The sequence below is a fragment of the Patagioenas fasciata genome, chromosome 1 (genome assembly GCF_037038585.1).
Source record: "Patagioenas fasciata isolate bPatFas1 chromosome 1, bPatFas1.hap1, whole genome shotgun sequence".
Lineage (NCBI taxonomy): Eukaryota > Metazoa > Chordata > Aves > Columbiformes > Columbidae > Patagioenas > Patagioenas fasciata.
This window is the reverse complement of record NC_092520.1, coordinates 149,554,860-149,581,833: the sequence shown is the minus strand read 5'-3', so window position 1 is coordinate 149,581,833 and position 26,974 is coordinate 149,554,860. Positions and strand designations below refer to the sequence as shown.

The window sequence follows — 26,974 nt, the reverse complement described above, 5'->3', positions numbered from 1 at the left end:
TGCCTGCCCCTCCTCCTCTCCTTGTGAAGAAGCTGCAGCCGCCATGAGGTCTCCTCTCAGTCCCTCTTTATTCCAATTCACTCCATTGTCATCCCACCATGCTGCACGGCCAACACGTCATGCCACCTTCCTGCCACCACATGGGGACCCATGGTCTTCAGCAGACTGAAGCACCATGTGCTCCACAAGGATGTCTGGTTTTCACTGTGGTCCCACTGAAGGTTTGCTGCCATGGCTGTCCCTACAGCCTGTTTCTGGGACACCCACCTGCTGCGTCCAGTTCAGGTGTCCCCATGGGGAAAGCTGTGCTCTTGGCCACCCACCCAGCCTTCACAACAGAGATGAATAATCTGCTTATTCATTAAATTTTTAGTGAGACTTATCCAATTAATCCTCAGGACTTGGGAGTCCTGACTTAGTGTGACGCCAGTGGTTCACAGGCTGGCTATGGTCACTAGCAAGCATCATCTGAATACATCTCATGATTACAGTGTCCCATGTGACATGGTGTTCAAGGAGGTGCTGAGTAGATCAGCAATTTCCTTGCCAGGCACTGCAGGTGCACAGACGTGATCTGTGTCACTGCCGTGAGAGGGGATTAGGGCATGGGATTGCAGTGCGGGGCATGTCCATAGTGGACATGTCACAGTCACGCATGGCTGGCTGGACCACACAATCTCTCAGATAGCTCTGTGGCTGATGCACTCAGTTTTGGGCCCCAGATGTGGAGCATGTGGCACCTCCATCACGTCCTCCTCCATCATCGCTCAGACATGCTAGATATATTTCTCTACCTGGACTGCTCTGTGGTGGGTCACCCACAGGGTGTGGCTTCCCTGCATGCATACTTGTCCTGGAGCTTTTCTTGCAGAGCAGGTGTTGGGATGAAGAAGAGATGAGAGTTGATGGGTCTGCTATGTGCTGGTAACAACCAGGTCTGACCCTGTTGTTAGCAGTCTACATGACCATGGCTCCTCAGAAGGACATCTGCGGAGCAAGGCAAAATTATCCTCCTTTTTCTCCCTGGGGAAAGCAGAGAGGCATGGATGGGCTGCCCTGATGTGTACCAGTCAATCCAGTGAGCCCACCTCAGAGCCAGTAAGACCCTCCCATAAGCCCACTACACTAACACAGAATACCTTCTCTCTATTTTCTCATCAGGAGCTTTGCCCAGTGCTTCCCATTTCATCCAAGCTCAGCCAGTGTGGAGGCTGCCCTTCCTACTTCTCCAGCCCCTGAGCAAGAGCAGCCATACAACTGAGCCACGATGGGCAAGATGGACAACACCTCTGTGGAGCTGAGCTCCCCCTCCGAGGTGAAGCAGGCAGCCTTGGACGAGACAGAGACCATCGCCCCAGAGGCTGTGAGCACCAAGAAGAAGAAGAAGGAGATCCCAGACAGAGGCTCCTGGAAAGGCAGATTTGACTTCTTGCTGTCCTGCGTGGGCTATGCTATCGGGCTGGGCAACGTCTGGCGCTTCCCGTATCTCTGTGGCAAGAACGGAGGAGGTGAGAGAAACACACAATGCCTGTGGTCATCCCTAAGCAGCTTTGTCCCCTGAGCTGGTGTTGGTTTGGTGTGGGTCTGGGCAAATGTCTGGCCCCTTGGTTGAGAGCTCTGTCTCATTATGTTTTTAAGCTGTCAGGAGACTAGTTCCCATGGTCTGTGGGTTTTACTAGTAAGTGCAGGTTGGAAAGATGCAGCCCAAAAAGATATAAGAAGAAGTTTGAGTTTTGTCAAGCATCCGCAGTCCAAATTTTCAGAGCCACAGACAAGAGTATCTAGGATCTCATTTATTTACAAGGAGGGTTCTGCACACCGGCACCCAACTGGATACTGGGGCATTCCCAGGGAAATCAGTTTATATCTGCTAATGGTGGGTTTCTCCTCAGTCTAGTGCATTCTCAAGGGGTAACAGTTTTGCACCTGAGTTTGAGTCACATGTGTGAGGACTTGGGATTAGAAGCTTTGCATGGACCATAGCAGGGCTGTATAGACATATATACAAGAATCCATATGTATGTCCATGTACACAGGCATGCAAAAGTGTCATCACCTATGGAAGGAAATGAGCTTTACTACAGTGCTGTGAGAAGGGTCACAGTTGTCATCTCCATCCTAATGTCTGGAAAACAGAGGGCATGAGAGGACGTGACATCTGGTGAAGGACTTATAGTAACTGTGATGCAGCTGGTAGTAGTGCCCTCCTCTGCAGCTTTTAAAATTCTTTTTATTATTGTGCCACTACATCGTTTCCTCACCAGTCCTCAGCTGAGATTTTGCCAAACCATTGCTATGCTAGAGAAAGGCAGACAGTGCTGGGCTGATCTGGGACATCAGCTCCCTGCACAGCTACAGACCTTCTGTATGTCTTGAATCAAGTCAGAAAATATACCCTTGTGCCTCAGCTCCCCTCTAATGGTGCTATTTCTTCAGCCCTGGCAGGGAGATGTTTTTGTGGAGGGGAGTATGGTCTGCTTTGGCATCAGTAGAGCAGACATTTTTTCTTTCCCTCCTCATGCACAGTTCCCCCATTGTTTGTACTTGCTGCGAAAATAATCTTCCCTCCCCCCTTAAAGAGGTGCTCACCTCCTTGAACCATTTCTCAGACTTCCCGCACAAGTCCAAACCACTTTGCCTCACCTTTAAGGCTGTATACATAATTTCAGTACTACTCACTAGTCTTCCCATGTTACTCTTTGCTTCCCTCTTAGCTTATCACTGCCCAGAGTTCCCGTCCCCAGTGCCACTTTCATACATGCTGCTCTGAGGGTCTCTTCTTGTGCTCCTTCTCACATCTTTTTTCTTTTCCTTTTACATTGAATTCCATTTTCAAAACGTGCTTTGTCTTTCGCTCTCATGACTTCCCATATTATCAGCCTACTTCTGCTGTCCATGCCGTAGATGGTGTAGGATGCTCTTCTCGTCCCACCCTGGGAAATAGGAGAGGAGTCCACGTCCCTGCAGCTGTTTGTCCATTTGCTCCATGGCATTTAGAGGGATCTTGGCCCTTTCTCTGAAGCATGTGGAACGAGTCCTGGGGGAAACTGGACAGTTATCTATTTTGACAAAAAGATTTCTAGTTCAGTATGTTGTTTTGTGCGAAGGCACAAGCGTGTAGTTGCACTGGGTGAGGTTTAGGGGAATCAGTCAGGTCTACCTAGGGGAGTCTGTGCCACCATGGTGTGGTTCTGATATTTTAATCTAGCCACACTCTGGCACTTGACTGTGATGTCTCTCCTCACACAACAGTAGCCCTGTGGCTACATCCTAGCACTGTTTTTTAGCCCGGTATCTGCCCTGCGATTGCTGCACCATTGCAAAAACACCGGATCCATGCTGCCCGTGGCTCTGTGTCCTCACACATAAAGGTGGGGATGACGACATTGATAATTAGATGAGGGGTGTTTTGAAGCTAAAGTCAGTCCCGTCTACAAAGTCAACTGAGATCCTTGGATGGAGGCTGCTGTGGAGGTGTGGAGTGCTATTATTAGCAAGACCAATGGCACACAGGGTGATCTCTGCCTCAGCAGCTGCAGGCACGCAGGGGGACCAGCCGGCTGCAAGCAAAAACACTGGACAGGCAAAAAGCAGGAATAGGTACCTTCCCCCTCTCAGATCCCCTGCCTCGCCTGCCTGTTCATGCTGCTCATGGCACCCTGCACCGCTCGTCCCTCTCACCCCTACCCAGCCTGGCTGCTCCCGCAGCCGGCAATAATGAGCAGCAAGTGGAGGCTGCTGCTGCCGGAGACAGGCAGGAGAGCTGACGCACGAAAGCATCACTGGGAGCCGATGCGGAGTGGCGAGGAAGGGTCGCATGGCATCTGATTTGCGAATCGGGTGGGCACCGTCTTGGCTCTGGCCCGACGGAGGTGCCTCTGGAGCAAAGCAGACTGTGGGAGGGACTCTAAAATTAGAGTCCTGCATGTGTGCTGCTCAGAGCAGGGTCGTGTGGGCTGCTTCCATTACGCACAGGCAAATTGAACTGAATGGAAATATTGTCGTCTCACTTACCGCTGTCACATTGTATCAGCTCATGGCTGATTTGCTCGGCATTGTAATCGGGCACATGATTAGGAGATATCCAGCCAGGGTACAGCAGCCTAGCGCAAGGGCCATCGGCTGTGGGGAGCAGGCTTTACCCAAAGTGATGCTTGTGCTCCCCGCTGGCTCTGCACACAACTGAATGTGCCTGGCTATGACTAACGCTCCAGCCTCTACACCGATTTCTAACCTCATGCAGTTCTTCTGATGTCAACAGGATTCTACCGGACTCTAAATTCATTCTAAACGCAGCTCAGTAGGTGCTAAAAATTATCTGTGAGATCCTGAGCTTGAATAACTTGAGAGAAGAACATTTCCGTAAATGAGCATCACGCATTTCTCATTTACACGTCGAGAATCCAAGCAACGGCATGTAAAAGCTTGTAATGCTCAACTTTCGATTTGTGGGCAGTGTTCGCCATTTTAAGGATGAATTATTATTTCCTGGCTGTATAGCATTAGGAGCTGGAGACTGCAGGCAGATTTGGGGCTGCACAGTGAGTGCCAGGCGCTGTGTGATCCTTCCCTGCCTCCAAGAGCTGGTGCCCTGAGCAGGCAGAGCAGGACCAGCATCATCACCCCTTTGACCCATGGACTTTGGAGACAAGTTTGGACTTTCCCAAGGTCACACACAATCATTTGTAGCAGGTCAGGAACTGAACCAGACCTTTCAGCAGTCCATCCAGGGCCAGAGATTAAAGATCGTCCTTTTTCCTCTGTCCCAAGGATTTAGGCACAGACATGCAAATTCTAGGTACAGATTTCAGAACTGATTTCCCCTCTGGCTGTACAGCACCTGGGGATGTTATCTGTGCCTGCTCGTGGCATTGACCCTCCAGAGTGACAGTGTCACTGACAACAGCCCTCAGTTCAAGGCTGTGATCTGATTTGAAGATTTTCCCCTATTTTAGAGGATTTTTGTTAAGCCAAGGTAAATGAACTGGGTCCAAAAGTTTTTCTGTTTTCGTTTTTCTCAATAATCTGATAAAATCTTTCACCTACAAACCTTCCTGGCCTGCTGTAAATGAAAAATGCAGGATCATGGGGGCTGTGGCCACATTTCATTAGCTGCTTGCACAGAAGCAAACCAGGCACTGTGACTGCTGATAAGCTCAGTCTCCAAACTCTACAATGAGGCACAATGGGAGTGAGGCAGCATCCATGACCCTGGAGTGTAGCGTGGCTTCCTGCAGGGTTCCTCATAGAACAGTTTGGGCTGGAAGGGACCTTCAAAGGTCGTCTTATCCAACCCCCTGCCATGAGCAGGGACATCTTCAAATAGATCTCGGCCTTGAATGTCTCCAGCAATGGGGCATCTACCACCTCTCTGGGCAACCTGGGCCAGTGTTTCACCACCCTCATTGTAAAAAATTTCTTTCTCATGTCTGGCCTGAATCTCCCCTCTTTTAGTTTATAACCATTACCCCTTGTTCCATTGCAACAAGTCCTGCTAAAAAGTCTGTCTCCATCTTTCTTATAGGCCCCTTTTAAGTACTGAAAGGGTGCAATAAGGTCTCTCTCGAGCCTCCTCTTGTCCAGGCTGAACAATCCTTGTGGGGCTTGACCTCTCCCAGCCTTGCAGGCTGCAGTGGCCAGAGAGAGCACAGAAGAGGACACCGAGTGGGCAGCGCTCCTCTTGCAGCAATGCTCAAAGCTGTTGGTTCCTCCACACCAGGCTGCCAGTGAAGCCAAGAGCCTGCTTTTCCATGCCAGCTTGTGATTCAGGCTGATGGTCATCAAGCTGCTGGCCCACAGCATGTTTTCTCCGTGCCACCTGCTGCCCCCTCCTCTTGCATGCTGCCTCACACAGACACCCACCGTGGGTGCTGGCGCCTGCCTCTCCCAGCTGGGCTCAGCTCTCCGCTTGGCAGGCAGGAGTGCCCAGCTGGGTGCCTCTGAGCCAGCATCCCTGGCTGTGCCTCACTGCTTCCCTGCCCTTGGAGAGCAGCTGCTGCAGTCCAGCTCTGCCAGCCACAAGTTGGGCTGCATGTTTCCAGAGTGGCTTTGCTTGCTGGCTCCATGTTTGCTTTTCCACCAATATCTGGAGACAAAGACTCAGACTGACTGCTCAGACCTCTGTCTAGTGCAGAAACCAGCACCCTTCTGGACATGGCCAGCTGCTTCTGAGCAAATTCAGTGTCCCCTCTCTCTACCTAGCCATCATCTTCTGCAAGAGCTTGTTCTCCTCAGGAATGATGGCATGTGCATGAGGAGTCAGGAAGATGAACTTTGCCCCAAGTCCTAGAACTCAGGAAGACCTGAACATGTACAGCCTTCAAATCACATGACGAGGCTCTCCTAATCTATTTGCTCTTCTAATAGCAAGGTGCAAGTAACATCTCCAGTGAACGGCTGCACTACCTCATTTCTGGTGATGACATGATTTCCACATCGTCTGTAGAGAAGAATAATATTTTCACCCACAATTTTAAGGGTGAAACCTAGTGGAAGAGTGGGGATGTGTACAGGGCTGTTACAAGAGCAAATACGATCTTAGCCAGGGTTTCCTTAAGAGACTGAAACTGCTATAAAGAAAGTAAGTAGTGGCCAATGCCAGATATTCCTGTGCCCTTTTCCCTCAAAGTGAAGAACGGGGAGCTGCTTCAGGTAAGACAGAAAACATCAAAAAGAACAAGTTACAAATGTCTGCGTCTGTGCTTTTGGGTTCATTGTCAGATTTGGCTTAGCACTGCATAAATATTTAAGATCTGAGACTGGCATCCCATAGCTAGTGATGCCAGTAGATACGTATATATGATACATATATATCCATAGTGACAGGAGCAGATAAGGGTGAAGTCAGTGGTGATCTCAATGGGAGACCTACTAAATACATCAAATCCAGTTGCAAACTATTGCCTCCAAGCAAGTCAGCTCCTCATCACCCAGGTGCTGTGGAGCAAGAAACAGCAGCTGGAGGCATTTACTTCTTGGTAAAAGGGGGAGCCATCTGATAGCATTCCTCCTTCTTTCAGGGGCCTTCCTCATCCCCTATTTCTTGACACTGGTGTTTGCTGGGATTCCTCTCTTCTTGCTGGAAACTGCTCTGGGCCAGTATACCTCTGTCGGTGGACTGGGAGTCTGGAAATTAGCACCCATGTTTAAAGGTACTGTACTGTTAAGTTTGTGAAGATGAAGGCACTTAAGCACAGAAAAAACAAAAAACCAACACCTTTTAATGCTTTGGGAAGCAAATCAGCAAATCCCTCGGGACTGGGATGAGGTGATGGGTGAGGGGAGTTTTTTCCCCTCTATCAAGTTGTCCCTGACCTGATGTCTGCAATCACTAATACCACTGTGCTCTGTTCAAGCAGTCTTCTGTGGTGACAAGGCACTTCATGAGCAGCAGGCTCTGGTTGCAGAAGACCTGCCTCAAGCCTCCCTACATAGGCTTACTTTAACTGCATGGGAAAGCTGTAGACAGAGGACATGAACATGTTGATGTGTCTACAGTAACTGCATTCTGGAAACTAGTGGTGGTTTAGAAATGCCTTGGATGTGGGAAAGAGCAATTCTGCTGGGGAAGTAACCAGATCCTGTTTTCATGGAGCTCTGTCCCTAAAATACCTGTAGCATACTGAAAGGTAGCACTGCTCACCCAGTGGAAAAGGGTGGCTGAGAGATGTGAGGGAGTAAGCCTCCCGTACTGACCAGTTCAGTGTAGCTGTATCTGGTGCTGCACTGATGAGCTGGTTTGCTTTTTCTGGCTCTGTCACAAAACTTGCTGTGATGCCCATGAGTGCAGCTGGGCACTGGAGACCTGGATTGATGCTGCTCTCTGCCTTCATTTGCAGGAGTGGGGCTGGCAGCTGTGGTTCTCTCTTTCTGGCTGAACATCTACTACATTGTCATCATCGCCTGGGCTCTCTACTATCTCTTCAACTCCTTCACCGCGGTGAGTCACAGACATGTCTACAGCATGGCATCAGCTGTGCTCTGGGTGCTCACTCCCTGCTTTATGGGGATGAGTTGTTTATGCCACAGAACATGCACTAATTGCCCACAGTTAGTGCACAGAACCTTTGCCAGAACCCTGCAGGACCATTCCCAAAGAGGTTCATCAGCCCTGGAGGCAGTTGTGCAGTGCTGATGGGTACCGATGCTTGTCCTCTGGAGAAGGTGGTTCTCTGGAGGGGATGGTCCCATCCCCTCTCTGTGAACTGTTGCCAATTACATCAGTCTTTAAAAGCCACCCTTGTGCCTGTGCCGTATTTCTAGATCTGTGTGAATCCAAGAGATGCACATTTCCACAACTGGTTTTGTCACAACTTGTTCTTATTACCCAAGACTTAGTCCTGGCCTTAATTGGTCCTCATTTACACTTCCCTTTGATAAATGAAATCCCAGGGATTTTTTTTTTTCTGCTGGAAAAATGATTCAGAAAGAATTTAGTCATCCGATTGTGACTGTTCCTTAGCATGTATTTTGGCATTGTGGTTTATAGTAGATTTCTCTTTCATAGAAGGGTCTTCTACCGTACAAGGTCAGAATCCAATCCCACTTTATCCCACTTTAACCTCTTGGTAGCTGAATGATTTATTTCAGCCCAGCAGCTGCGAAGAGATTCCTTAACTCTCTGAGCAACACACAGCCTTAAAGACATCAACTCTGTGGTTCAAATAAGATCTTTTTTATTTACGTATAACCCTGAAATTCTGTTATGAATATTGTACCTCCAGTTTCACTTTTTGCTTGATTAAAAATGTCAAGTATCTACCAAGAATTTTGCTACAATATTCTGTTTGGCATTCCCGGCTGTGCTTCTACCACCAACGCCGACTGTAGGCTCCTGGGTCAAGAACAAAACTGTTAGTTGTGGATGATTAGAGGCGCTTCCAGGGGATTCTCAGATGAACAAAAGTCTGCTCCAAAGAAACTTATCCCAGTTACAGCCTGGGCAGGATGCGTCTTAGGATGAGGCATTGGTACATTCAGGTGTTACGGACTCGACTGGTGACAGTGCTTGTATCTATACCAGCAGCTCCAGGTATTTGGCTTAAGGCCTTTTCTTTTACCAGAAGTACTTCCAGATTCCCCAAAGGAGTCGAGGTGCAAATCAAAAAGCTAGGCTGATGCCTGTTCCCCCTAAATTTGACTAGGAGTATTTTGAACCTGACCAGGAACCCAGTTTGCCTTCTGGAGTTTCTGTTGGCTGAAATTCAGAGGAAATGGAGCAGCAACAAACTGTCCTGCCTGCCCCTCCTTATAAGAGTTGTGCAGCATCTATGACGTGCAAACTACTCGGCTGAAGGGCTGCTGTGCAGTGCCACTTGAGCCATTGCATTTGTTTCAGTGCAATTAGCAAGTCCACAAAGAAATCACTGAGTGGGTGCAAACAGCCTGGGTGACCACTGAGATGTTCTTGCCTGCCTCTCCATAGCTCTTCTTCTACCAAGCCAGTGTGCACTTTAGGAAGGATCATCTGCTGGAGTGAGCTGATTTAGACGGGGGGTGAAGGCAGCACTTAAATGCACTGATGCCATAATGCACCTGAACACAGATATTTTTAAAGGGCTCTGTGTTCATAGATGAATAGGAATGGATACAAACATCTTCTTGAAGTTTTGTTGAGCTGGACCCTGAGGCCTAATCTGTAGATGGAAGTAACCCAGAATAGCTGTTCTGCATCCCTCTACATGCACTGCACTTGGGAAATGAGGTTGCTGCACATGGAGGTGTCTCTGAGCTGCTCTTGCTGGGCTGCCTCGGCCATGGTACTACATGGCATGGGCGAGTTGCCCTGGATGCTCACACAGCCTCTGATGCTGTGGTTTCATCGCTTGAAGAGATAGAGCTGATTGCATTAAATCTGTAGTGGTGTGTCCCCACTGCATTGCAACCCATGGTGTAAACATATCTCAGGAATCCCTTCATGCTGCTTGTTAAAGGGCAGAGGACAGTATAAAATAACTACTATGCTTTAAGTTTACTCCTGGGATTATGTTACAATAGTTTATTCATAACAACAAACCGCTAACCCCTGTTCTCAATGCCACGTTGCTTTTCAAGCATTGAAGCCTGGTATAAATGAGAGATAAGAAACAAATCAGAGTTTATTCTTCATGGAGTAAATTCCAACCACTTGTTGAGTGAAGCTAGCCAAAAGCTGTAACAATTATAAACACAATATCCCCCGGTAGCCATTTTAATTAGTAGCTATTAATTACCAACAGCTAATTGGAAATGGTTTTCTATCTGGGGAATAGCTAACATTTTATTACAGCTACGGTATTGCCCTAATCACATAGTGATATTGTTTCCTGGAAAATCCATGTCCCATTTTATCATTATGTTGGAAATTGTTTCATGCTTTTGGCTGCAAGGTTCCTGCCCATCCAGAGGAGCCACCCATCCTTTTTGACAAAAAAATGCAGGGGGGGGACAGGTCCAGTTTAAAAGAAGACAAATTTTGCTCACCACTGCCTGTCAGAGAGGGCACATTAATGATAACCCTGCTGTCCTTGTACCGGCACAGGACCTGCCGTGGCAGAGCTGTGGGAACGCCTGGAACACTGATCGCTGCTTCTCCAACTACTCCCTGGATGATACCACCAACCTCACCAGCGCCGTCACCGAGTTCTGGGAGTATGTCCGCAGCCTGCCTACACCAGGTTTCTCCCCCTCACCGTGGCTGCTCGCTGGGGCTGTGGCCATGCCCACCGGCACCTTTCCTTGGACAGCCTTGGCAAGAGGGATCAGAGCTGGGGTGGGCAGAGGCATGGCGTGAGCTGTGCAGCTGCAGGTCAGATGATGGAGGGGATAACAACCTCTCCACCTCTTTTCTTCCTTTATCATATCATGAAGAGCCTCAGGTCCCTTTAGGGTTTTTCAGGCTCTTGTGCTTGGTGGCACCTGGTCCTTCACCCTGCAACCATCTCTGGGATCTCTAGTTCCTCTCTCCCTGAAACTCAGATTTCCCCTTAACACAACCTCTCCCACTCCCAGGAGGAACATGCACCAGATGTCCGGGGGCCTGGGAGAGCCTGGCACCATCCGCTGGCCCCTGGCTGGCACGCTGGCCCTGGCCTGGTTACTGGTCTACTTCTCCATCTGGAAGGGTGTGGAGTGGACAGGCAAGGTATGGTGCGAGGACTGGGTGTTTGGGTGCTGCCTCTCATTGCTGTGCTCAGGTCTTGGCTGTTGAAATGTCCTCCAGGCTCAATTTTATTTGAGTACCTATAACTAAGGTTATGATGTTTCAAGGCAGAGTTGCAGCGGATGCTATTAAATTTCTGACATTTACCTTTCATGGTTGTAAAAATTTCTACCGTGTTTATGGTAATTTTCATTCTAAGCATAGAGGATAACTCTTGCCTGTAAAGTCATGGATCTGAGCCCTCAGTCTCTCTGAAGGACCTGGGAAAAGAGGCCTCTTCTGGGCTCCCCCTTTTGAGAATCACGGTCTCTTAACATGCTGCTGGTGGAAAAAAAATCTCACCACCTCCTTTGAAAATTTTCTTGCTGCCCTTTAGGTATTGGTGGGAGACCTTCAGATCAGAAACATGTTGTTATTCACTGTGTAGCATTTCAGGCTAGCACAGCGGAAAGGTAATTGCTTAGTTTAGTGAAACAGCGATGCTGAGATACTGAGATGTGTTATTTAGAGCACAGCATGGTGTAGTGGGACAATATTATGAAAGGAATAATCTAGAGGAGAGATCAAAAAGAAGCACTTCAGGCGTAGGTCACCTAAGCTGTTAACTTCCCTGGGCGTTCTCAAACAGGTTTTAGCTATGCAGCCGCAACGAAGTTCCAGTGATTGCTGGTATGGGCCCCATGATGAGGGATGGCAGGTACCTGTGAGTCCCTGAAAGGATGCTGAAAAGAAAGCGGTGAAGTCAAGGCAACTCATGTTACTTGATGCATTGGGCTAGAGAAACACCAGCTTTAGCTCTGCAAAATAAGGAAGTGATGACTTAAAGGGATTATGTCTGTGGACTAAATTTATCTCTGTGCAATTCCCTTGTCTTTGGGCAATTCATCCAGACTTTAGCCTGCTACTTTTGTGATTAGTGCGTCCTTGCATGTCATTTCCAGTGGGAAACCTCAAACAGCCAGAAACATTACTAGCATGGGAACGGGAAAGAGAAAATGGAAATTCTGGCAAAAGTGACAGTGTGTGAGAAGCCTGTCCCCCCCCTACAGGGACACACACCAGACCTGGCACCACTGGGAGCAGGTAAGCTCCTGGGTGCTGGTGGGCTGATGGCTTCTCTCCCATCATGTCTTTCTCAGGTGGTGTATTTCTCAGCCACTTACCCCTACTTCATGCTGTTCATTCTCTTCTTCCGGGGAGTCACGCTGCCAGGAGCCAAGGAGGGGATCCTCTTCTACCTCACGCCTGACTTCAGAAAGCTCTCCGACTCCGAGGTTCGTAGCCTAGTGAAGAAAGCTCTTATCTCCCAGTTGTTTCCGCGTTACTCTTCCTCGAGCACTTCCCTTGAGCATTTTAAGTGTCAAAAATAAACTGGAATAGTTCCCCGTCCAAGCAGTCATGACTCTCACAGGTCAAGACAAAGCTCTTATCTCCCAGTTGTTTCCACATTACTCTTCCTCGAGCACTTCCCTTGAGCATTTTAAGTGTCAAAAATAAACTGGAATAGTTCCCCGTCCAAGCAGTCATGACTCTCACAGGTCAAGACAAAGCTGAAGGGCAGGTCCTTCTTGGGAGGAAATCCATGCAGCAGCTCTGTTGTACTCAAGCAGTGTTATCCATAAGGCAGGAGGGAATCAGAAATCACACCAATGAAGGAACCTCCTCTCCAGGTTGGGAATACTTCATTTCACTGATTATCCCAGGGCTAGTGATTTGGCCTTGATCTGGTGGTCCTGAAGAAAGAATGATGTGATAGCACCAGCATGGAGAGCTCTGAATCAGCACAAGCACAACAGTACATACGGCAGTAATTTTTGGAAATGCTTAAATGACAAGGAGTGGCAAGCAATGTTGTCTCCAGAGTTACCAGTCATATGTAGGTGGGGACAACTGGACGGCCATCATTTCCTAAGGGGTCCCAATGATCCCTCTTGCAGGACACTCACTGCAACTAGTACTGTACTGCCAGCTGCAGTGGCTCTAAGGCTGCAAACAGGTCTCTCAAGACCAGAAGAGTTGTTTAAATACTGTATAATTAAGAAATAAATAGTCTGCCCCCTTTTAATATGCCTCACAGGCTTTAAGCCCTTAAGGCACTAGGACCAGCTTTGCAAGCTCTCCTCTGCAGTTGTTTGCATAAGAAACTTCATGCTGGATAATCAAAGGCATGCTAGTGGAAGAGAAATGGAGTGGGTGAGCATGGGACATGGAGCTTCTCCTCTGCACTTGCCCCACATCTCTGACCCCTACCTCACCCTAGAGATAGGTGTTCAGAAAGGCATGGGAAGAAGTCTGTTATTCAGACGTATTCAGCCCAGTTGGCAATGACAGAGCTACAGGTTTCAGGGTGGCTCCTGTGGCATTTCCAGATGTTGACCCACACATTTCCTTGTATCTTGAGTCAGCAGCCAGTATTGTAGGTGCCTGTGACTCTAGTGACAGGATGCCCTTGGGTCTTGACCACTCCAGTGGACTGTACGGCCAAGCCCACAGCCCCACAGTCTGAATCCAACCCCCTCACCAGCCCTGCACTGAGATGCTGCTGGTGTGACTGCAGCCCAGAGTCCCTCCCACTGCACTGCTCTCCTGGCTCCTTCTCCACAGGTCTGGATGGACGCCGCCACACAGATCTTCTTCTCTTATGGCCTGGGACTGGGGTCCTTGATTGCTCTGGGGAGCTACAACACTTTCCACAACAACGTCTACAGGTCTGTTGGTTCTTTTTCCAGTCTTCTGTGTGGTGGGGAGTGCTCATGGGTGAGGTAGGGGGTCACAGTGAGTCTGGGGTGTCTGGTCTCCAATTTACCCTCACTGGCAACATGCAGCCCAGGGGCACATTGCAATCATTTTAGCGGGGCTCCCTCGCCTGCAGGACACTTAACACATCACCCGCGCTACCTCTCCAAGGCACAGGAGTTGTGCTCAGCAGGGTTGGTCTTTTGTTTACCCCACTCTTCACTCCCAGCTTCTTGATAGGGACCTGCAAGTGGCTTCTTTTCTTTCTTTCTTTCTCTCTTCCAGAGACTCGATTATTGTCTGCTGTATAAACTCCACCACAAGCATATTTGCCGGATTTGTAATTTTCTCTATTGTTGGCTTCATGTCGCACATCACGAAGAAGTCTATCTCGGAGCTGGCCTCCTCAGGTAAGCAGAAACCCAGGTTCAAATGAAACAGCAACCTTTGAGGGCAATTTGTCAGCAGGGATGGGTTGCTCCCAGGCCTTTCCTGACCCACAACCCAAGTATGCAACCCTTTTTTGCACACTCTCCCACTAAGATGGGACTCAGGCACCTGTGGCTGATGTTTATCACACTTTGGCTGCAAGTGGCATCTCCACCTACTTCTAATGTTCACCTTCTTACAGTGCTGAAGTTTTATCTGCTTTTGCTGCAGTAAAATATTCCAGCCATTTGCTTTCTGAAACCTTCCTATTGAAAACACATACTGCCTATGTGTTCAGTAGATGTCATCAAAATTTGGAGTCCCTTTTCGAGGCAAAATTTTGAAATTGTAATCTCAGAATAATTTTTTAACTAAGATGGAACCATGTCTTTTTGTACAAAGACACATTTTGAAGTTGCTGTTTTCCCAGAGAAAGCTTTTATCTCAAGAAACAGACTTTTGTGATGGGAAAAAAGGTATCAGGAAAGTTATAACCAGCTCTGAATATCATTTTATTTTTCTAGCAGATTGCCCCAGCTCCATTTGGTAGCAGTAATTGGATGACTTCCTTGCTTGCAGGAAGAGAAAAGGCAAAGAGTTTCTCCAGCCATTCCTGCCTCCTCATCCTACCCCTATGCGCTCCACTGGTTTGGTGCGTCATGGGTGAAGGGTCACGTTTTTCTAGCTCCTATATTAAATACCTGCAGTTCTTGACTGTGATCATGGTCTCTCTGTTCAACTGTTGCCCTTAGCTCAGACTTCTCATCAAATGCTTTATAAACATGGGTGCATCCCTCTTTTCGTTACCACAGGCCCCGGACTGGCTTTCCTCGCCTACCCACAGGTTGTCACCCAGCTGCCCTTGTCCCCACTCTGGTCGATCCTCTTCTTCTCCATGCTGATGATGTTGGGTCTAGATAGTCAGGTGAGATGATCCAGGGACAAAATGGGGTAAAACATGAAGTTATCTTCAGATACGATGCTGGTGTCCCCTTCTGCACCTTGGGCCAGTGCTGAACAGGGTCCTGTCTTACTTTTAACGGTAAGATGCAGCTGCATGAAACAAAGTCTCTTGTGTGGCCATTGCCTCTGCGCTCTTCCCTAAGGTGGGCATATAGAATCATAGAATTGTTTTGATTGGAAGAGACCCTCAAGATTATTGAGTTCAACCATAACCTAACACTGGCACTAAACCATGTCCCTAAGAACCCCATCTACACAGCTTTTAAACACCTTCAGAGACGGTGACTCCACCGCTTCCCTGGGCAACCTGTTCCAATGCCTGACAACCCCTTCACTTGTCATATACTGCAAGTGTGATGGTATCTAACCACTACCCAGCACACCAATCTTTGTTCTGCTGCTGATTAAAACGAGAGTAATGACCCACTTCCAGCAGCCCTTCAGAACCAGTCAGCCTTACAAGATGATTACCACTTCCCTGTAAGAGGGTCTCTGGAAGGCTTTTCTCTGTCCAGATCAATTTCTGGCCCCAGTGCAGTGCTGGTGCTGTTGTGTGGGCACAGCATGTCCCCATTTTGCCAGAAGACCCTGGCAGCTGAGCTCACAGGCTCTAAGTAGACCTAGTGGGAAGCTATCCCTGCCAAAATACTTCTGGACAAGGGAGAAAGAAAAAATATTTGTTTCAAGTAATAACTGCTTCGTTCTTGTAAGATGTGATTTTTTTTTTTTTTAACTCCCAAAACTTGAAATTTGGGAAATCAGTATTAACTCTTTCATTTCGTGTCTGCATGATACTAGGTGTGGTCATCACAGCTCTCTGTTTTTTTTTGTAAGAAGCTCAGTTTGGATGCTTTGGATTTCTTTACTGTGTTACAGAGCACCTTAACCAACCTTACTGTGAGTCACTATCAAGAAAATGTCATTACTTTGATTGACTTTCATAGGATAGGGTAGAAAATCTCCATCTTCTCTACTCCCAGGAGCTGGGAGGAGCATCTCTGCACCAGGTACCAGTCCCCAGCCAGGCCACAGTGCTGTGATGTGGTATCAACAGGTTGCACTGGGGGAAGCAGTGATGCTGTGTTTGAATTTGGGCTCTGCCATGTTGTGGGGATGGTGGTTTGATGCAGTGTTTCGCCACTGTTGTTGATAACAAAAGTGGCCCTGAGCAGAGCAGAAGCACCCTGGCCTGGTTCATAGGTGGGCAGGAGTAGCTCCTGGCAGAAGGAAGGACCCACGCCTTGTGAAATGATGGTGCCTGAGTACCCTGACTGCTCTACCATCAGATAAATCATATAAGATATTTGAGGGGGAAGCAGCTGTATGTAGCAAAAATTCCCTACCCTGCCCTCTCAGAGCCCTCACCAAAAAGAAAAAAAAAAAAAAAGTTCTCTCTAATTTTACAAATGATATTACTTTTTTTTTTTTCTGATAATTCAGCATAAAAGTTGCTACCAGCTGAAGCAGTTAATTGCAGCGTCCCTCCCTTTTGAGTGCATAAAAATCAAAGGTTCCTTCAAAAGCCTGTGCTTGGTCTGTCACATCCTCCCCTGTGCCTGTGTGCTCTTTACTTGCAGTGCAAACCACCGGTACAAAATGGATGCTCTCTTGGATTACAGGCAGCATTCATAAACCCAGGTCTAGTTCATAATCAAAATCAGACCTGTTCTTGAAATGTCACACATGGTTTCCAGGAAAATCTAATCAACCAAATCTGGTTTTCAATTATGACACGCTCCTATAAACACATCATAGAGCTCATGTCTGCATTACCACAGACATTGTTTGGCAAATAATTTCAAATATTGACTAAATGTTCCAAAAGAGGCCACATTTACAGAAAAGAAAATTACTCTCCATGGATTGTTCACTCAGCACTGGTAAATAGTTCAAGACATGACAATAAGCCCTTTAAGCACTGTGTAGAATTTATTTCCTGCATTTGCTACTAAAACACTTATTGAAATTCTCCAAGTCCCTTCTGACAGCTAGTCTCGGAGGGCGGGCAGTCCGTGGGGGGCTATCATTGCCTGGAGGAGGAGGAGAAAGGGAGAGGGAATGAAGCATCAGAAGGAAAACAAGCTTTTAAAAAAGCACAGATAAACACATGTGAAGAAGCTTTCTGTCTGCATGCTGGAGCTCTGATTCAAACACATCATTAACAGCATGGTAGCTTATGTGTATAAAACAAGTAGCACAGGTTGCAATAATGGCTGCACTTGCACATACATTTTGAAGTGTCCAGGTAAAATTTTTAAAAAAGGTGGTTCTGCTGTGTGCTGATAAATATCATTTGTGGTATTTGCAGACAGGGAGCAGCCATCTTCCCTTTGGGTCAGCAGTCCAGTCCATGAACACAGCAGGGCCATAGGGGCATTTCTTCCACCCTGCAGCCTCAGGGCTGTTGGGCTGGGGCTGCCACTTGTCACCAGCCGGGCACGGGGTTGTAGGCACAGCTGAGAAGCTTGGAAGCTCATCTGGCAAAGGAAGGTAGGGCTGAGATCTGCCTCTGCAATGCAGCGAACAAGCCCCAATCCCTTCAGGATGGTGGGAGTGGGTCCACCCATGTCCATCAGCTTCAGCAGCGAGCCCCGCGCAGATGCAGCACAGCTCCATCTGCCTCTTTCTGCCAGGGTGCTCGTCTTGTCTGCAGTTACTTCAGCTGGATGAGTGACCTATATTGATAGACATGCGCCTCCCTCCTGTGCCCCCACTTGCTGCTCATGTGTCTGAATGTTCACTCGGCTTCTGATCCACCCGGGGTTTTAGCTCTCTTGCGTCTAGACCCTCTTGCATAATATGTTAATGCTTTCTTTTAACCTACCCATTTCCAGGTCAGGCGTTTTCTCCCCAGGGAAGCTAGCAAGCCTTGTGACTGCAAGCCTGTGTCTGTCCCATGTGAGGCTGCCTCTCACAGGTTATTCATGAGGAATGCCAGCTGCAAGCAGTGAGACCCACTCTTGTGGCTCTCTGCTGCACATCTGGCAGCTGTGGTTGAACCCCCTCATGGGCCCCAGTCAGGGTGCTCTGCGTGGTCGAGGACAGCAAGCCTCTGACACTGGGAGAGGGTGGCAGACAGGCTTTCATTCAGACCGAGGTTGACTACCAAGCCCAGATTATCAGACCCAGCAGCTTGTGTAATGATTAAGTCCCTGAAGTGGAAAAAGAGCAAAAGAGAAAATGCGAATGGAAATAAAATCTTTAGGAGAGAAACAATATCACGGGGTAAGGCATGAGGAAGAACAGAATATGTGCTAAAAGTTGTGGCTGGAGATGGCTGGTGAGAAAATTGGAACTTTTTGGAGAGCAGACTGAAGTGTGAATGCATGGGGGAGGGGGGCAATGGCATTGGGGTGTGTTGTGGAATGTGTATGAGTGTGTGTGTATCTACCCTCATGCACGAGTGCTCACACCGGGCAAGGGTGAGATAAGGAGACATGACAATGACCAGATTCTCATCACCCCTGCAAGCAGCATGCTTTCACTCAGCTGCCTGCTCATCCTTTGTGAGTGTCTGAGGTTGGGTATGGGGCTGGGAAATTCAGATCCCAGGCCAGCCAGGGAGCCACAGTCCCCAGGGTGGTAAAGGTGACCGTCCTGCAGGCGGCATCACCTCCTAAGCCTGAGGCTGACATAAGGCAATTTTCAGTAAATTATGTGAAAGCCATTACCTGTTTTATGGCTAGAAAAAGCAGAGCTCCACCGTCTGATTCTCCACTTTATCCATTATGCACCAGCTTAATTTTGACAGGAGGCAAAGAGATCTCAACTTACTTTGTAGCCGTGTTCCCCATCACCCATCTCACTGTCCCTCCTTCTGTGCTTTCCCTGACTTCAATCCCTCTTCCTGCATCAAAGGGCTGTTGGTTTTACTCCCTGTCATTATCTGAGGTGTCTTTTTCTTCACCACTTCTCTGCTGGACACCCCTCACATCTACCCGCTGCTCCCAGTCACCCCTGGACCCCTCCAAACCCTTCTCCCTCTTTGCCTTGCCCTGTGCCATACTGCTTAACCCTGCCCATGGCTCTGGCAGTGCCTGGCCACGAATCCACATGAAAGGAATAACTTTCAACAGTGTTGGTTTGGGGTTTTGTTGCTTGTTTTTGTTTGGGTGGTGGTGGTGGTGTTGTTTTTTAACAATGAGCTGGGTGGGATGGGGTGAAGAGCTCTTTGTCAATGAGTATAAAGGCAGCTTAACCCATGCCTGAATGGCAAAAGATGCTTTAATAGCTCTTGTGCCAAACATAAAAGGCTTAGTTCATTAAAAATCAGAGTTGAAGCCATTGAGCTTTGGCACTCTGGGAATACTGACTTTCCGCACTGCACCATGCAGATATGAAATCCTGGGCAGAAACAGAATCATAGAATAATTTGGGTTGGAAGGGACCTTCAAAGCTCATCCAGTCCAACCCCTTGCCATGAGCAGGGACATCTTCAACCAGATCAGGTTGCTCAGAGCCCCGTCCAGCCCAGCCTTGAATGTCTCCAGGGATGGGGCATCTATCACCTCTCTGGGCAACCTGGACCAGTGTTTCACCACCCTGACTGTAAAGAATTTATTCCTCATGTCTGGCCTGAATCTTCCCTCCTTTAGTCTAAAACTGTCACTCCTTGTCCTATCCTATAACATATCCTGTTGACTTGCTCTGTGCCCCAGTGGAAACCAGCCCCAGCAGCCTGCAGTGTGCCAACTCTTCTGCTGTCCCTGCTCAGCTATAGACATGGTCCAGACTCCCCACTTTTCTTCCATACATCTTTCCAGTGCTGTATAGCTCATTTTAATCTGTGTACCTCTACTGCTGCCTCCACCAATGATATTTTCTTGTTCTGTTTCCATATTCAGTGCTGAATCTAAAACCACCAGCACTTTGTACAGCGCTCCCCAAAGACAGGGAGATCCCTGACAACCAAGAGCAATGAAACCTCTTTCTTTTTTATTGTACTGGCTTTTACATTTACTGAGGGTGACCAGGGAAACTAGGAGCTTGCTGCCCTCATAAACTTCCCAGTATTTTTGCTAGAGGCATGATGTGCTCTCTGAGAGCTGTATGTTACCAGTAGTTTCTGGGAGTGAGACATAAAAGCAAATCTCACAATTTAACAAGAAATAGGAGGGTGGGATGCACTTCACATATATACAGTCAAACTGTCCTCATGCCATAGGGCAGAACTGGTAGGGAAACTGATTTGAAAGTAACACTCATGGGGACTTCTTAATGTTTTATGGTGCAGACGGCGTTAATACACTGTGCTTGGCATAGCACTGCGCAAGCCAGCGGGTGTTTTCAGCTCTAGAAAGACCATGTGCTGTGAGGATGGGCTTCTAATGTGCTACATGTACTTAATGTAGCATGCTTGAAAAACTGAAATAAAGTGAAAGACTGCATAGTCAGAGATGCTGTTGTTACACATACGCATGTGAGAGGGGGCGGTGGGTTAGGCAGCTCCTTAATGAGTGTTTTAGATCACTGAACAGCACAAGCTCTGTTGCAATAGGCTGAGAGGACCACACATGGGAAAGGAAGAGTAAGCGAGGTCCTGCACGTGTCCCCGCAGCAGACAGACACACGGCTGTAACAGAGCACTTGGCAGCATGGGGGAGTGGGGCAGTGGTGGGGAGGCCCTAGAGAGTTCTGGGGAAGAAAGAGGAGGTTTTCCATGGGACGCAAAAGGAAGAGCGTTATCTCAGCTAATCTTAGGTATTTAACCCCGGTGCTTTTAGCTCCCTCTGTATTCAGTGGAGGGAGAGAGGCATTTCAAGAAGATAGTTCAGGCCAGCTTTGTGCAGAGGTACCTCCTTCTTCTTTAGTGTCTGCAGAGAGCACTTAAAGCAATAAGGTTCTCAACGTTGGAGTTAAATGTAGGTGAGGGTGATATCAGGCTAAGATACTTATATATATGTCCTTGGTGTATAACTTTTTCCATAGTTCTGCACCGTGGAAGGGTTTATTACAGCCCTGATGGATGAGTATCCTCATCTCCTGAGAGCCAGGAAGAAGGTCTTCATCGCAGTAGTCTGCTTCATCTCTTATCTCATTGGATTCTCCAACATCACCCAGGTACAGATAGCCATGCTTGTACCTCTGTTCATAGCACCTTTCTAGTCACTTTGGCAGAGAACACCAGCACTGCAAGCTTTGGAGAAGTGACAGCATCCCTAGGAGCCATCCTAATGCTAGATAAATGGTCTTGCTCATCACTGCTATGTCTCAAGTGACTTAGGGTGCCTCCATATTTTTAACACAATCCTGTTGTCGGTCTGGCTTGGGGTTTTTTTGCTATTTGCAATAAGGGCTCAAGCTAACAGAGCCCAGGCTGAAGAAACACTTGGTGCAAGGGTTGAGATAATATAAAGACCAATCTGTTGGGGACCTGAATCTCTGGGGCTGAAGCTAAGGTTCACATGAGTGGAGGTTAGGTCTGAGAGGTCTGGAGACTTTTGGGGAGCAGTGCAGATTGATGAGGAGGCAAAGCAGCAAAACTGGCAGGGGCACAGCAGACTAAATTAAGTGACTCTATCTAAAACAGAGTAAGAAATGCTAGTGGATCTCTGCTTTTCTCCTCACTCTTGGCCATACCTGAACAGGCTGGCTAATTGTCTGCAAGAGCACACCAGTTTTGCTGCTGGGAACCAGATTCCAGTGGAAAAGTTGCATCACCAGCTCCAATGTCCAAGGAAATTAGCATTAAACCCAGCAGATACAGATAGCAACAATCCAAGCAGCCAACTGATATTGTTGACCATAATCTACAGCTAAATTCTTTGACCCTGGTTTTGTCTCCTCAGGGTGGCATTTATGTCTTCAAGCTGTTTGATTACTACTCAGCCAGTGGCATGTGCCTTCTCTTTCTTGTCTTCTTTGAGACTATTTCCATTTCTTGGTGTTATGGTAAGCACAAAATGCCTTGTTCCTTTGTTTTCTCCCTGGGCACAGAGAGTTATTTCAGAAGCCTCCCACAGTGAAGCAAATGAGAACTTTGCAACTGAATATAGCTTGGGCTCATAACTCCAGAAAATCAGGAGTGAAAGGTTGTCGTCTCACTTCTTCAGTCCACCACAAAGATGTCTGCACAAACTGGCATATGCCTAGGGTCCTGCCCTCTGGTCCTTCAAGAGGACACCAGGAAGATGGATGCTGCTAGCACAAATTTGCTTTTGTGTCCCTATCGCCCATTCCCTCCAGATAGTGCTTCTCATGCCATGGCATTGTCACCCCCTCACTGTGTGCTGTGTCATGGGAAGAGGTGATGACAATGGTGCCGAGGTGGGATTTTTTAACGGTCCTTTCTTCTTGTAGGTGTGAACAGGTTTTACAGGAACATTGAAGAAATGATTGGCTACAAACCTTGCATCTGGTGGAAGATTTGCTGGGCTTTCTTCACTCCTCTTGTCTGCCTGGTAAGACCTGGGACATCCTCTCTGCAGGAGTGGATACAGAAGGGCCTCTTAGTTTGGATGAGCTGTAGGGGAAACATTATGTTCTTGATCCAGTATAGGTGTGGTGCAAGGTGGTCCTAGGTGGACTTGAGATGGGTAAAGCAATACAGGAGCCTCTGTCACTCTGCCTACTGCAAATCACCTGTAAGAAAAGCTCTAGCCTGTTTTCAATCTAAAGGAGGCCGTCTGTTCTTCATTCTTGTTTCTGAGATGCCAGGAGACAAGCAAATAATTTACTCTTTTAAAAAGCTGTTATTGATTCTGGTGAAGGCTCTCGGCTGCTCCATCTCCAGCCTCAGCCCCTGATAGGCTTGTCAGAGCAATAGCTATCAGCAAATGCAGTATTACTGACTGCAGAGCGATTTTGACTTTGCTGCTTCTTGTGCTTCCAGCAGCAGTAGTACAGGGAATGGTGTGAGGGGGCCAATGGTAGGATGATGAAGGCTCCTGAGGCCAGCTGTGAGGATGCTGCCGGCTTGCTTAGAGACCAGTGTGGGGACACGGCTTGTCTGAGTAGTTTAGTGAAGAAGGCAATCAGGGGCATGCCAGTTCCAGCTTTTTACACAGGATAATAAGAAATTCTATGAAATTACCAGTTGGTGGGCTGAGAGCATTTAACTAGTTTTAAGGAGCTATTGGTTTTCTGCAAGGCTGTTGATTTGCTGTAAGAGTGTTGGGAGCTAAGAAGATAGTGAAGGAAAGAATGGATGAACCCTGATTTTGCACAGCTTCACCTGCAATGGCTGGTCCTCTTTTCCCAGGGCGTGTTCTTTTTCAGCGTGGTGGAAATGACCCCTCTGACACTGGGAAAATACATCTATCCCGCATGGGGACAAGGCATTGGTTGGCTTATGGCTCTGTCCTCCATGGTTCTGATTCCAGGATACATGCTGTACTGTTTCTTCACCTCAACGGGGACCCTCCGGCAGGTATGAACAGCTTCACCACTCTTCTTCTGCTCCCTGCTTAGACCGAGCTCCCTTTGATCTAAGTCTAAGGAGAACCAAGCAGACTCTGCTCTGACACAACTATCAGAGTGCTTCACGTTGGTGCCGCAGAAGCTCTGCCCACGTTCTCCTCCAGGAGGGCTCACTGGAGAGGACTTACCAGCAAAACTGACCACCAACATGTCTAGATGTCTGGGAGTACGGTCAGGCAGCGCATGAGAGACCTTCAGGTAGTGTCTCCTTAGGTCAGTCTGCTGTCCCTCATTGAACTGTGTGTTGTCACCATCACAAAAAAGGAGCCCTCTTCCACTGGATATCTCTTTGGTACAGGAGACTGGAGCCCTGAAAGAGATTGGGAAGAAACCCTTGAGGTTTCTTAACCCAGAGAAATCCCAGTTCCTGGCAGTTCTTGGCTATGAGCATGGTTATCTGGCACTTCTCAGCAGAGAGATCAGCTTCCTCTGAGCATGAAGATTGACATAACTGAGCTAAGACCTGCTAGTTACAGAGACATGCACAGTGGCAGTTTGTCATGTATTTTGTAAAGGGCACTCGGTGAATGTGGAGTTAAGAAGCAAGGAAGACTTTTACGCAGGACCCACAACTATTATCTTGTTTAAAACTTCTTTTTTTTAGTTTGAGTAGGGTTTCATGTAGCTGTGAATCACGAGCCTCTGTGTATCATATCTAATAAGACCTGTTAAGATTTTATTTACAGTGTTGACATTCAGTCTTGAGAGCACTGTGCACAAAGTCCCTGGCCCAGTGCTGTCTGCTGCAAGCTACAGGTGCAAGAAATCACCACAGGAGTGCTGATTGATGGCTCTCCCAGCCCAGCTCCAACAACCACCACACACTATCTACATCCTATGAGTTTACTTCATGGATGCTGTATTTTGAATAATGTTTAATTCAGAAATGTTTTGGCTGGATTGCTGGGATGAGGTCAGCTTTATGCTCTCTACCTCTTGAGGTCAAGCTGCAGGTGAATTTGTCTTTCCTTTTATTGGGCTCTCCGTTTGGATGGGCTCTGATGTGGGAACCAGGTGGGTTTGGTGTGTCAGATATGCTTTCAGTTTCTCATCTGAGGCTGAGTTTCACTTCTTGCCATTGCTGTGCAGGTTCACGTAGAGATTCCTGCAGGACTCAAGCCAGGGTCTTATGGCAAGCCACTTTGGTGATTTTGGTTTGAAAGCCAGTGGTAATTCCAATAGTATGTCCTTCCTCAGATGTTTCGAGGGCTCCTTATCCTCTCATAATAAGAGCTGGAAAAGGGAAAACTGCAAATACAGACAGTGGTTCAACCCCTTGCTTAGTCTCAGTCCTGATTCCACTAGGAATGGTGAAAGCACATCTTGGCATCTGAGGGCAGCTCATGAGCACATTTCCACCCATCCCCTCAGCATCTCGTGCCAACCACCATGCCAGTCAGTAGCGTGAGTGGCTGGTGTCTACCCTACTTGTCCCGCTGTCCCTCTGACAGCACCCACACACATCAGGAGACCCAGACCTTCTCCCCATGGTTTGTAGGCCCAGGAGTGAGCAGGAGATGGCAGCAGGAAGAAAGCAGGCTTCTGTGTGCATGTGCGCATTGGTATCAGATGGACAGCAAGAATTTTTGGCCTCTTATGTGCACAGATCCTGGATTAGTTTGTAATAGAGCTGAAGCTGGAGGGAAATTAGATGTCAATGCTGAATAAAATGGTTTTGACAGACAAGAAAGATTACAAGTCATTTTGATCCTACTGAGCATGAATGTGAGGGGGGGAAAAAAGAAGACCATGAATGGCAGAAGCAGCTCAGAGAACATTTCAGGGACTTCACCTAGCAACAGCCCACTTCAGTGGTATAGGAGAGTAGGAGCTGGTTTCCCTTTGTTGGAAAGAGCTTTTTCCTGACTTAGCCATGTCTGTTCAGGTCAGGCTCAATCCTCCTCTGCCTTCTCTTCTGCAAGTTGCAGCCTCAGTCCCTCCCTGACAGTGATTCATTCTTCTTTATCACTCCTGATGCTCAGTACACACGCCTCCAGTAATGACTTGCCCCTCCATATTTTCCCGAGTTCTTGCTTCACTTTACTGGGTTCTGCAGTTTTCATTTGATCTGCTCAGGGTGACAAGAATCACTGCCAGTGCAAATGTTTATGCAGGTGAACTGGTCTGATCTGCATCAGCAGCACAGGCTGTAACCTTGTCAGCATGCTGTAGCTAGTTAGTAATGCTTTGTAATAAACCCTAGTTGAAAAATTTCAGAAGGGGGGAAAATGGGTCTGCTGTGAAGCCTGTGACATTGCAGCCCTCGTTCCTACTTGCAGCTGGTATTGCCTGGTAACAGTTTGCCTGTGTTTCAAGGGTGATCCCTGTATTTCAGATAAAAGGAGGAGCTGCTGTGCTGTGTGCAGCACCAAAGCAAAAGTGACACAGAGGGGCTTGCAGTAGGTTGCTGAACGGTGCCTGAGGAGTAACTCCTGCTGCATGCACTATCCCTTTGCTCTGTAACTAGGGCCACCTCTGAGGCTTGGGACAAGGAGTCCCAACCCTCAGCCACTGCCATGCACCAGCTGTGTCACTGCTGTTGCCCCTGATCCCACAGCTGACTCCCTCTTTCCCTTCTTTCCTGGGCAGCGTTTGCAGCAGATGACACAGCCCAAGCCAGAGGTGCACACTCAGAACAATGGTCTCCAGCCGAAGACATCCTTGAATGGGAGGGTTTCAGATGCTGCCGTGTAGGAGGACAACCTGGACCTCCTCATCCTGCCCTGTAGCTGCTCATGCCACATTGTCCCTTGAGCTCCTCCAGCACGGCTCACTGTTCCCAGCTCTGCGGTGGCTTTTGCTTGTTGAAGAGAGGACCTGATGGAGGAACCCTCATGTCTCTTCCTCCCAGCACAGCTTCCCTAGGCTCTGCGTGAGCTGCCACCACGACATTGTGTGCTGACCATCTTCATCACGCAACATCCTGGTTCAGTCTCTCAGAGATGAGTGGACACTGCCCATGTCTTCCTCCTCCTGACAAGAGGTGGTGTTTCTGGAGAGCTTAGACTGCTGACCACTTCTCTCTTTTTCTTGCCTTTTCACATGCATCTCCACAGAGATGCACACAGCTGTGCTGTCACCCCAGAGATTCGGATGCCACCAGGTTCGAATCCCAGATGGTTGTGGATTGATCTACCATAAACCAGAACCAGCAAACACACAACAGAAGGGCATGTGGCAGAAAGAGAGCATCCAGTGAGGAGTCCGGCGTGCTGGTAGCTGTAGGACATGACCCTGAAACTGGAGAAGTGCATCAGGATGGTGTGGGCTGCTCACAGGTGCCATGTT

At 48.1% G+C, this 26,974-nt stretch overlaps 1 protein-coding gene across 1 annotated transcript; it reads left to right on the top strand.

The window, feature by feature from the left end:
* The first annotated feature begins 1,194 nt into the window (after positions 1 to 1,194).
* LOC136103468 (sodium- and chloride-dependent GABA transporter 1-like) lies at positions 1,195 to 26,455 on the top strand. The gene is made up of 14 exons (XM_065841630.2): positions 1,195 to 1,508; positions 7,020 to 7,151; positions 7,839 to 7,939; positions 10,520 to 10,629; positions 10,990 to 11,122; positions 12,280 to 12,414; positions 13,745 to 13,848; positions 14,162 to 14,286; positions 15,118 to 15,230; positions 21,197 to 21,328; positions 22,057 to 22,159; positions 22,568 to 22,668; positions 23,469 to 23,636; positions 26,276 to 26,455. The coding sequence occupies exons 1-14, from the start codon at positions 1,268 to 1,270 to the stop codon at positions 26,378 to 26,380; spliced, it is 1,803 nt and encodes a 600-aa protein (XP_065697702.2). The 5' UTR covers positions 1,195 to 1,267; the 3' UTR covers positions 26,381 to 26,455.
* Positions 26,456 to 26,974: the final 519 nt, after the last annotated feature.

Excerpts from the sequence above, each read along its gene's own strand:
- LOC136103468 (XM_065841630.2), top strand. The coding sequence starts at position 1,268 with ATGGGCAAGATGGACAACACCTCTGTGGAGCTGAGCTCCCCCTCCGAG. Across the intron at positions 12,415-13,744 it reads GAAAGCTCTCCGACTCCGAG|GTCTGGATGGACGCCGCCAC; the intron begins GTTCGTAGCCTA and ends CCTTCTCCACAG. Across the intron at positions 13,849-14,161 it reads TTCCACAACAACGTCTACAG|AGACTCGATTATTGTCTGCT; the intron begins GTCTGTTGGTTC and ends TCTCTCTTCCAG.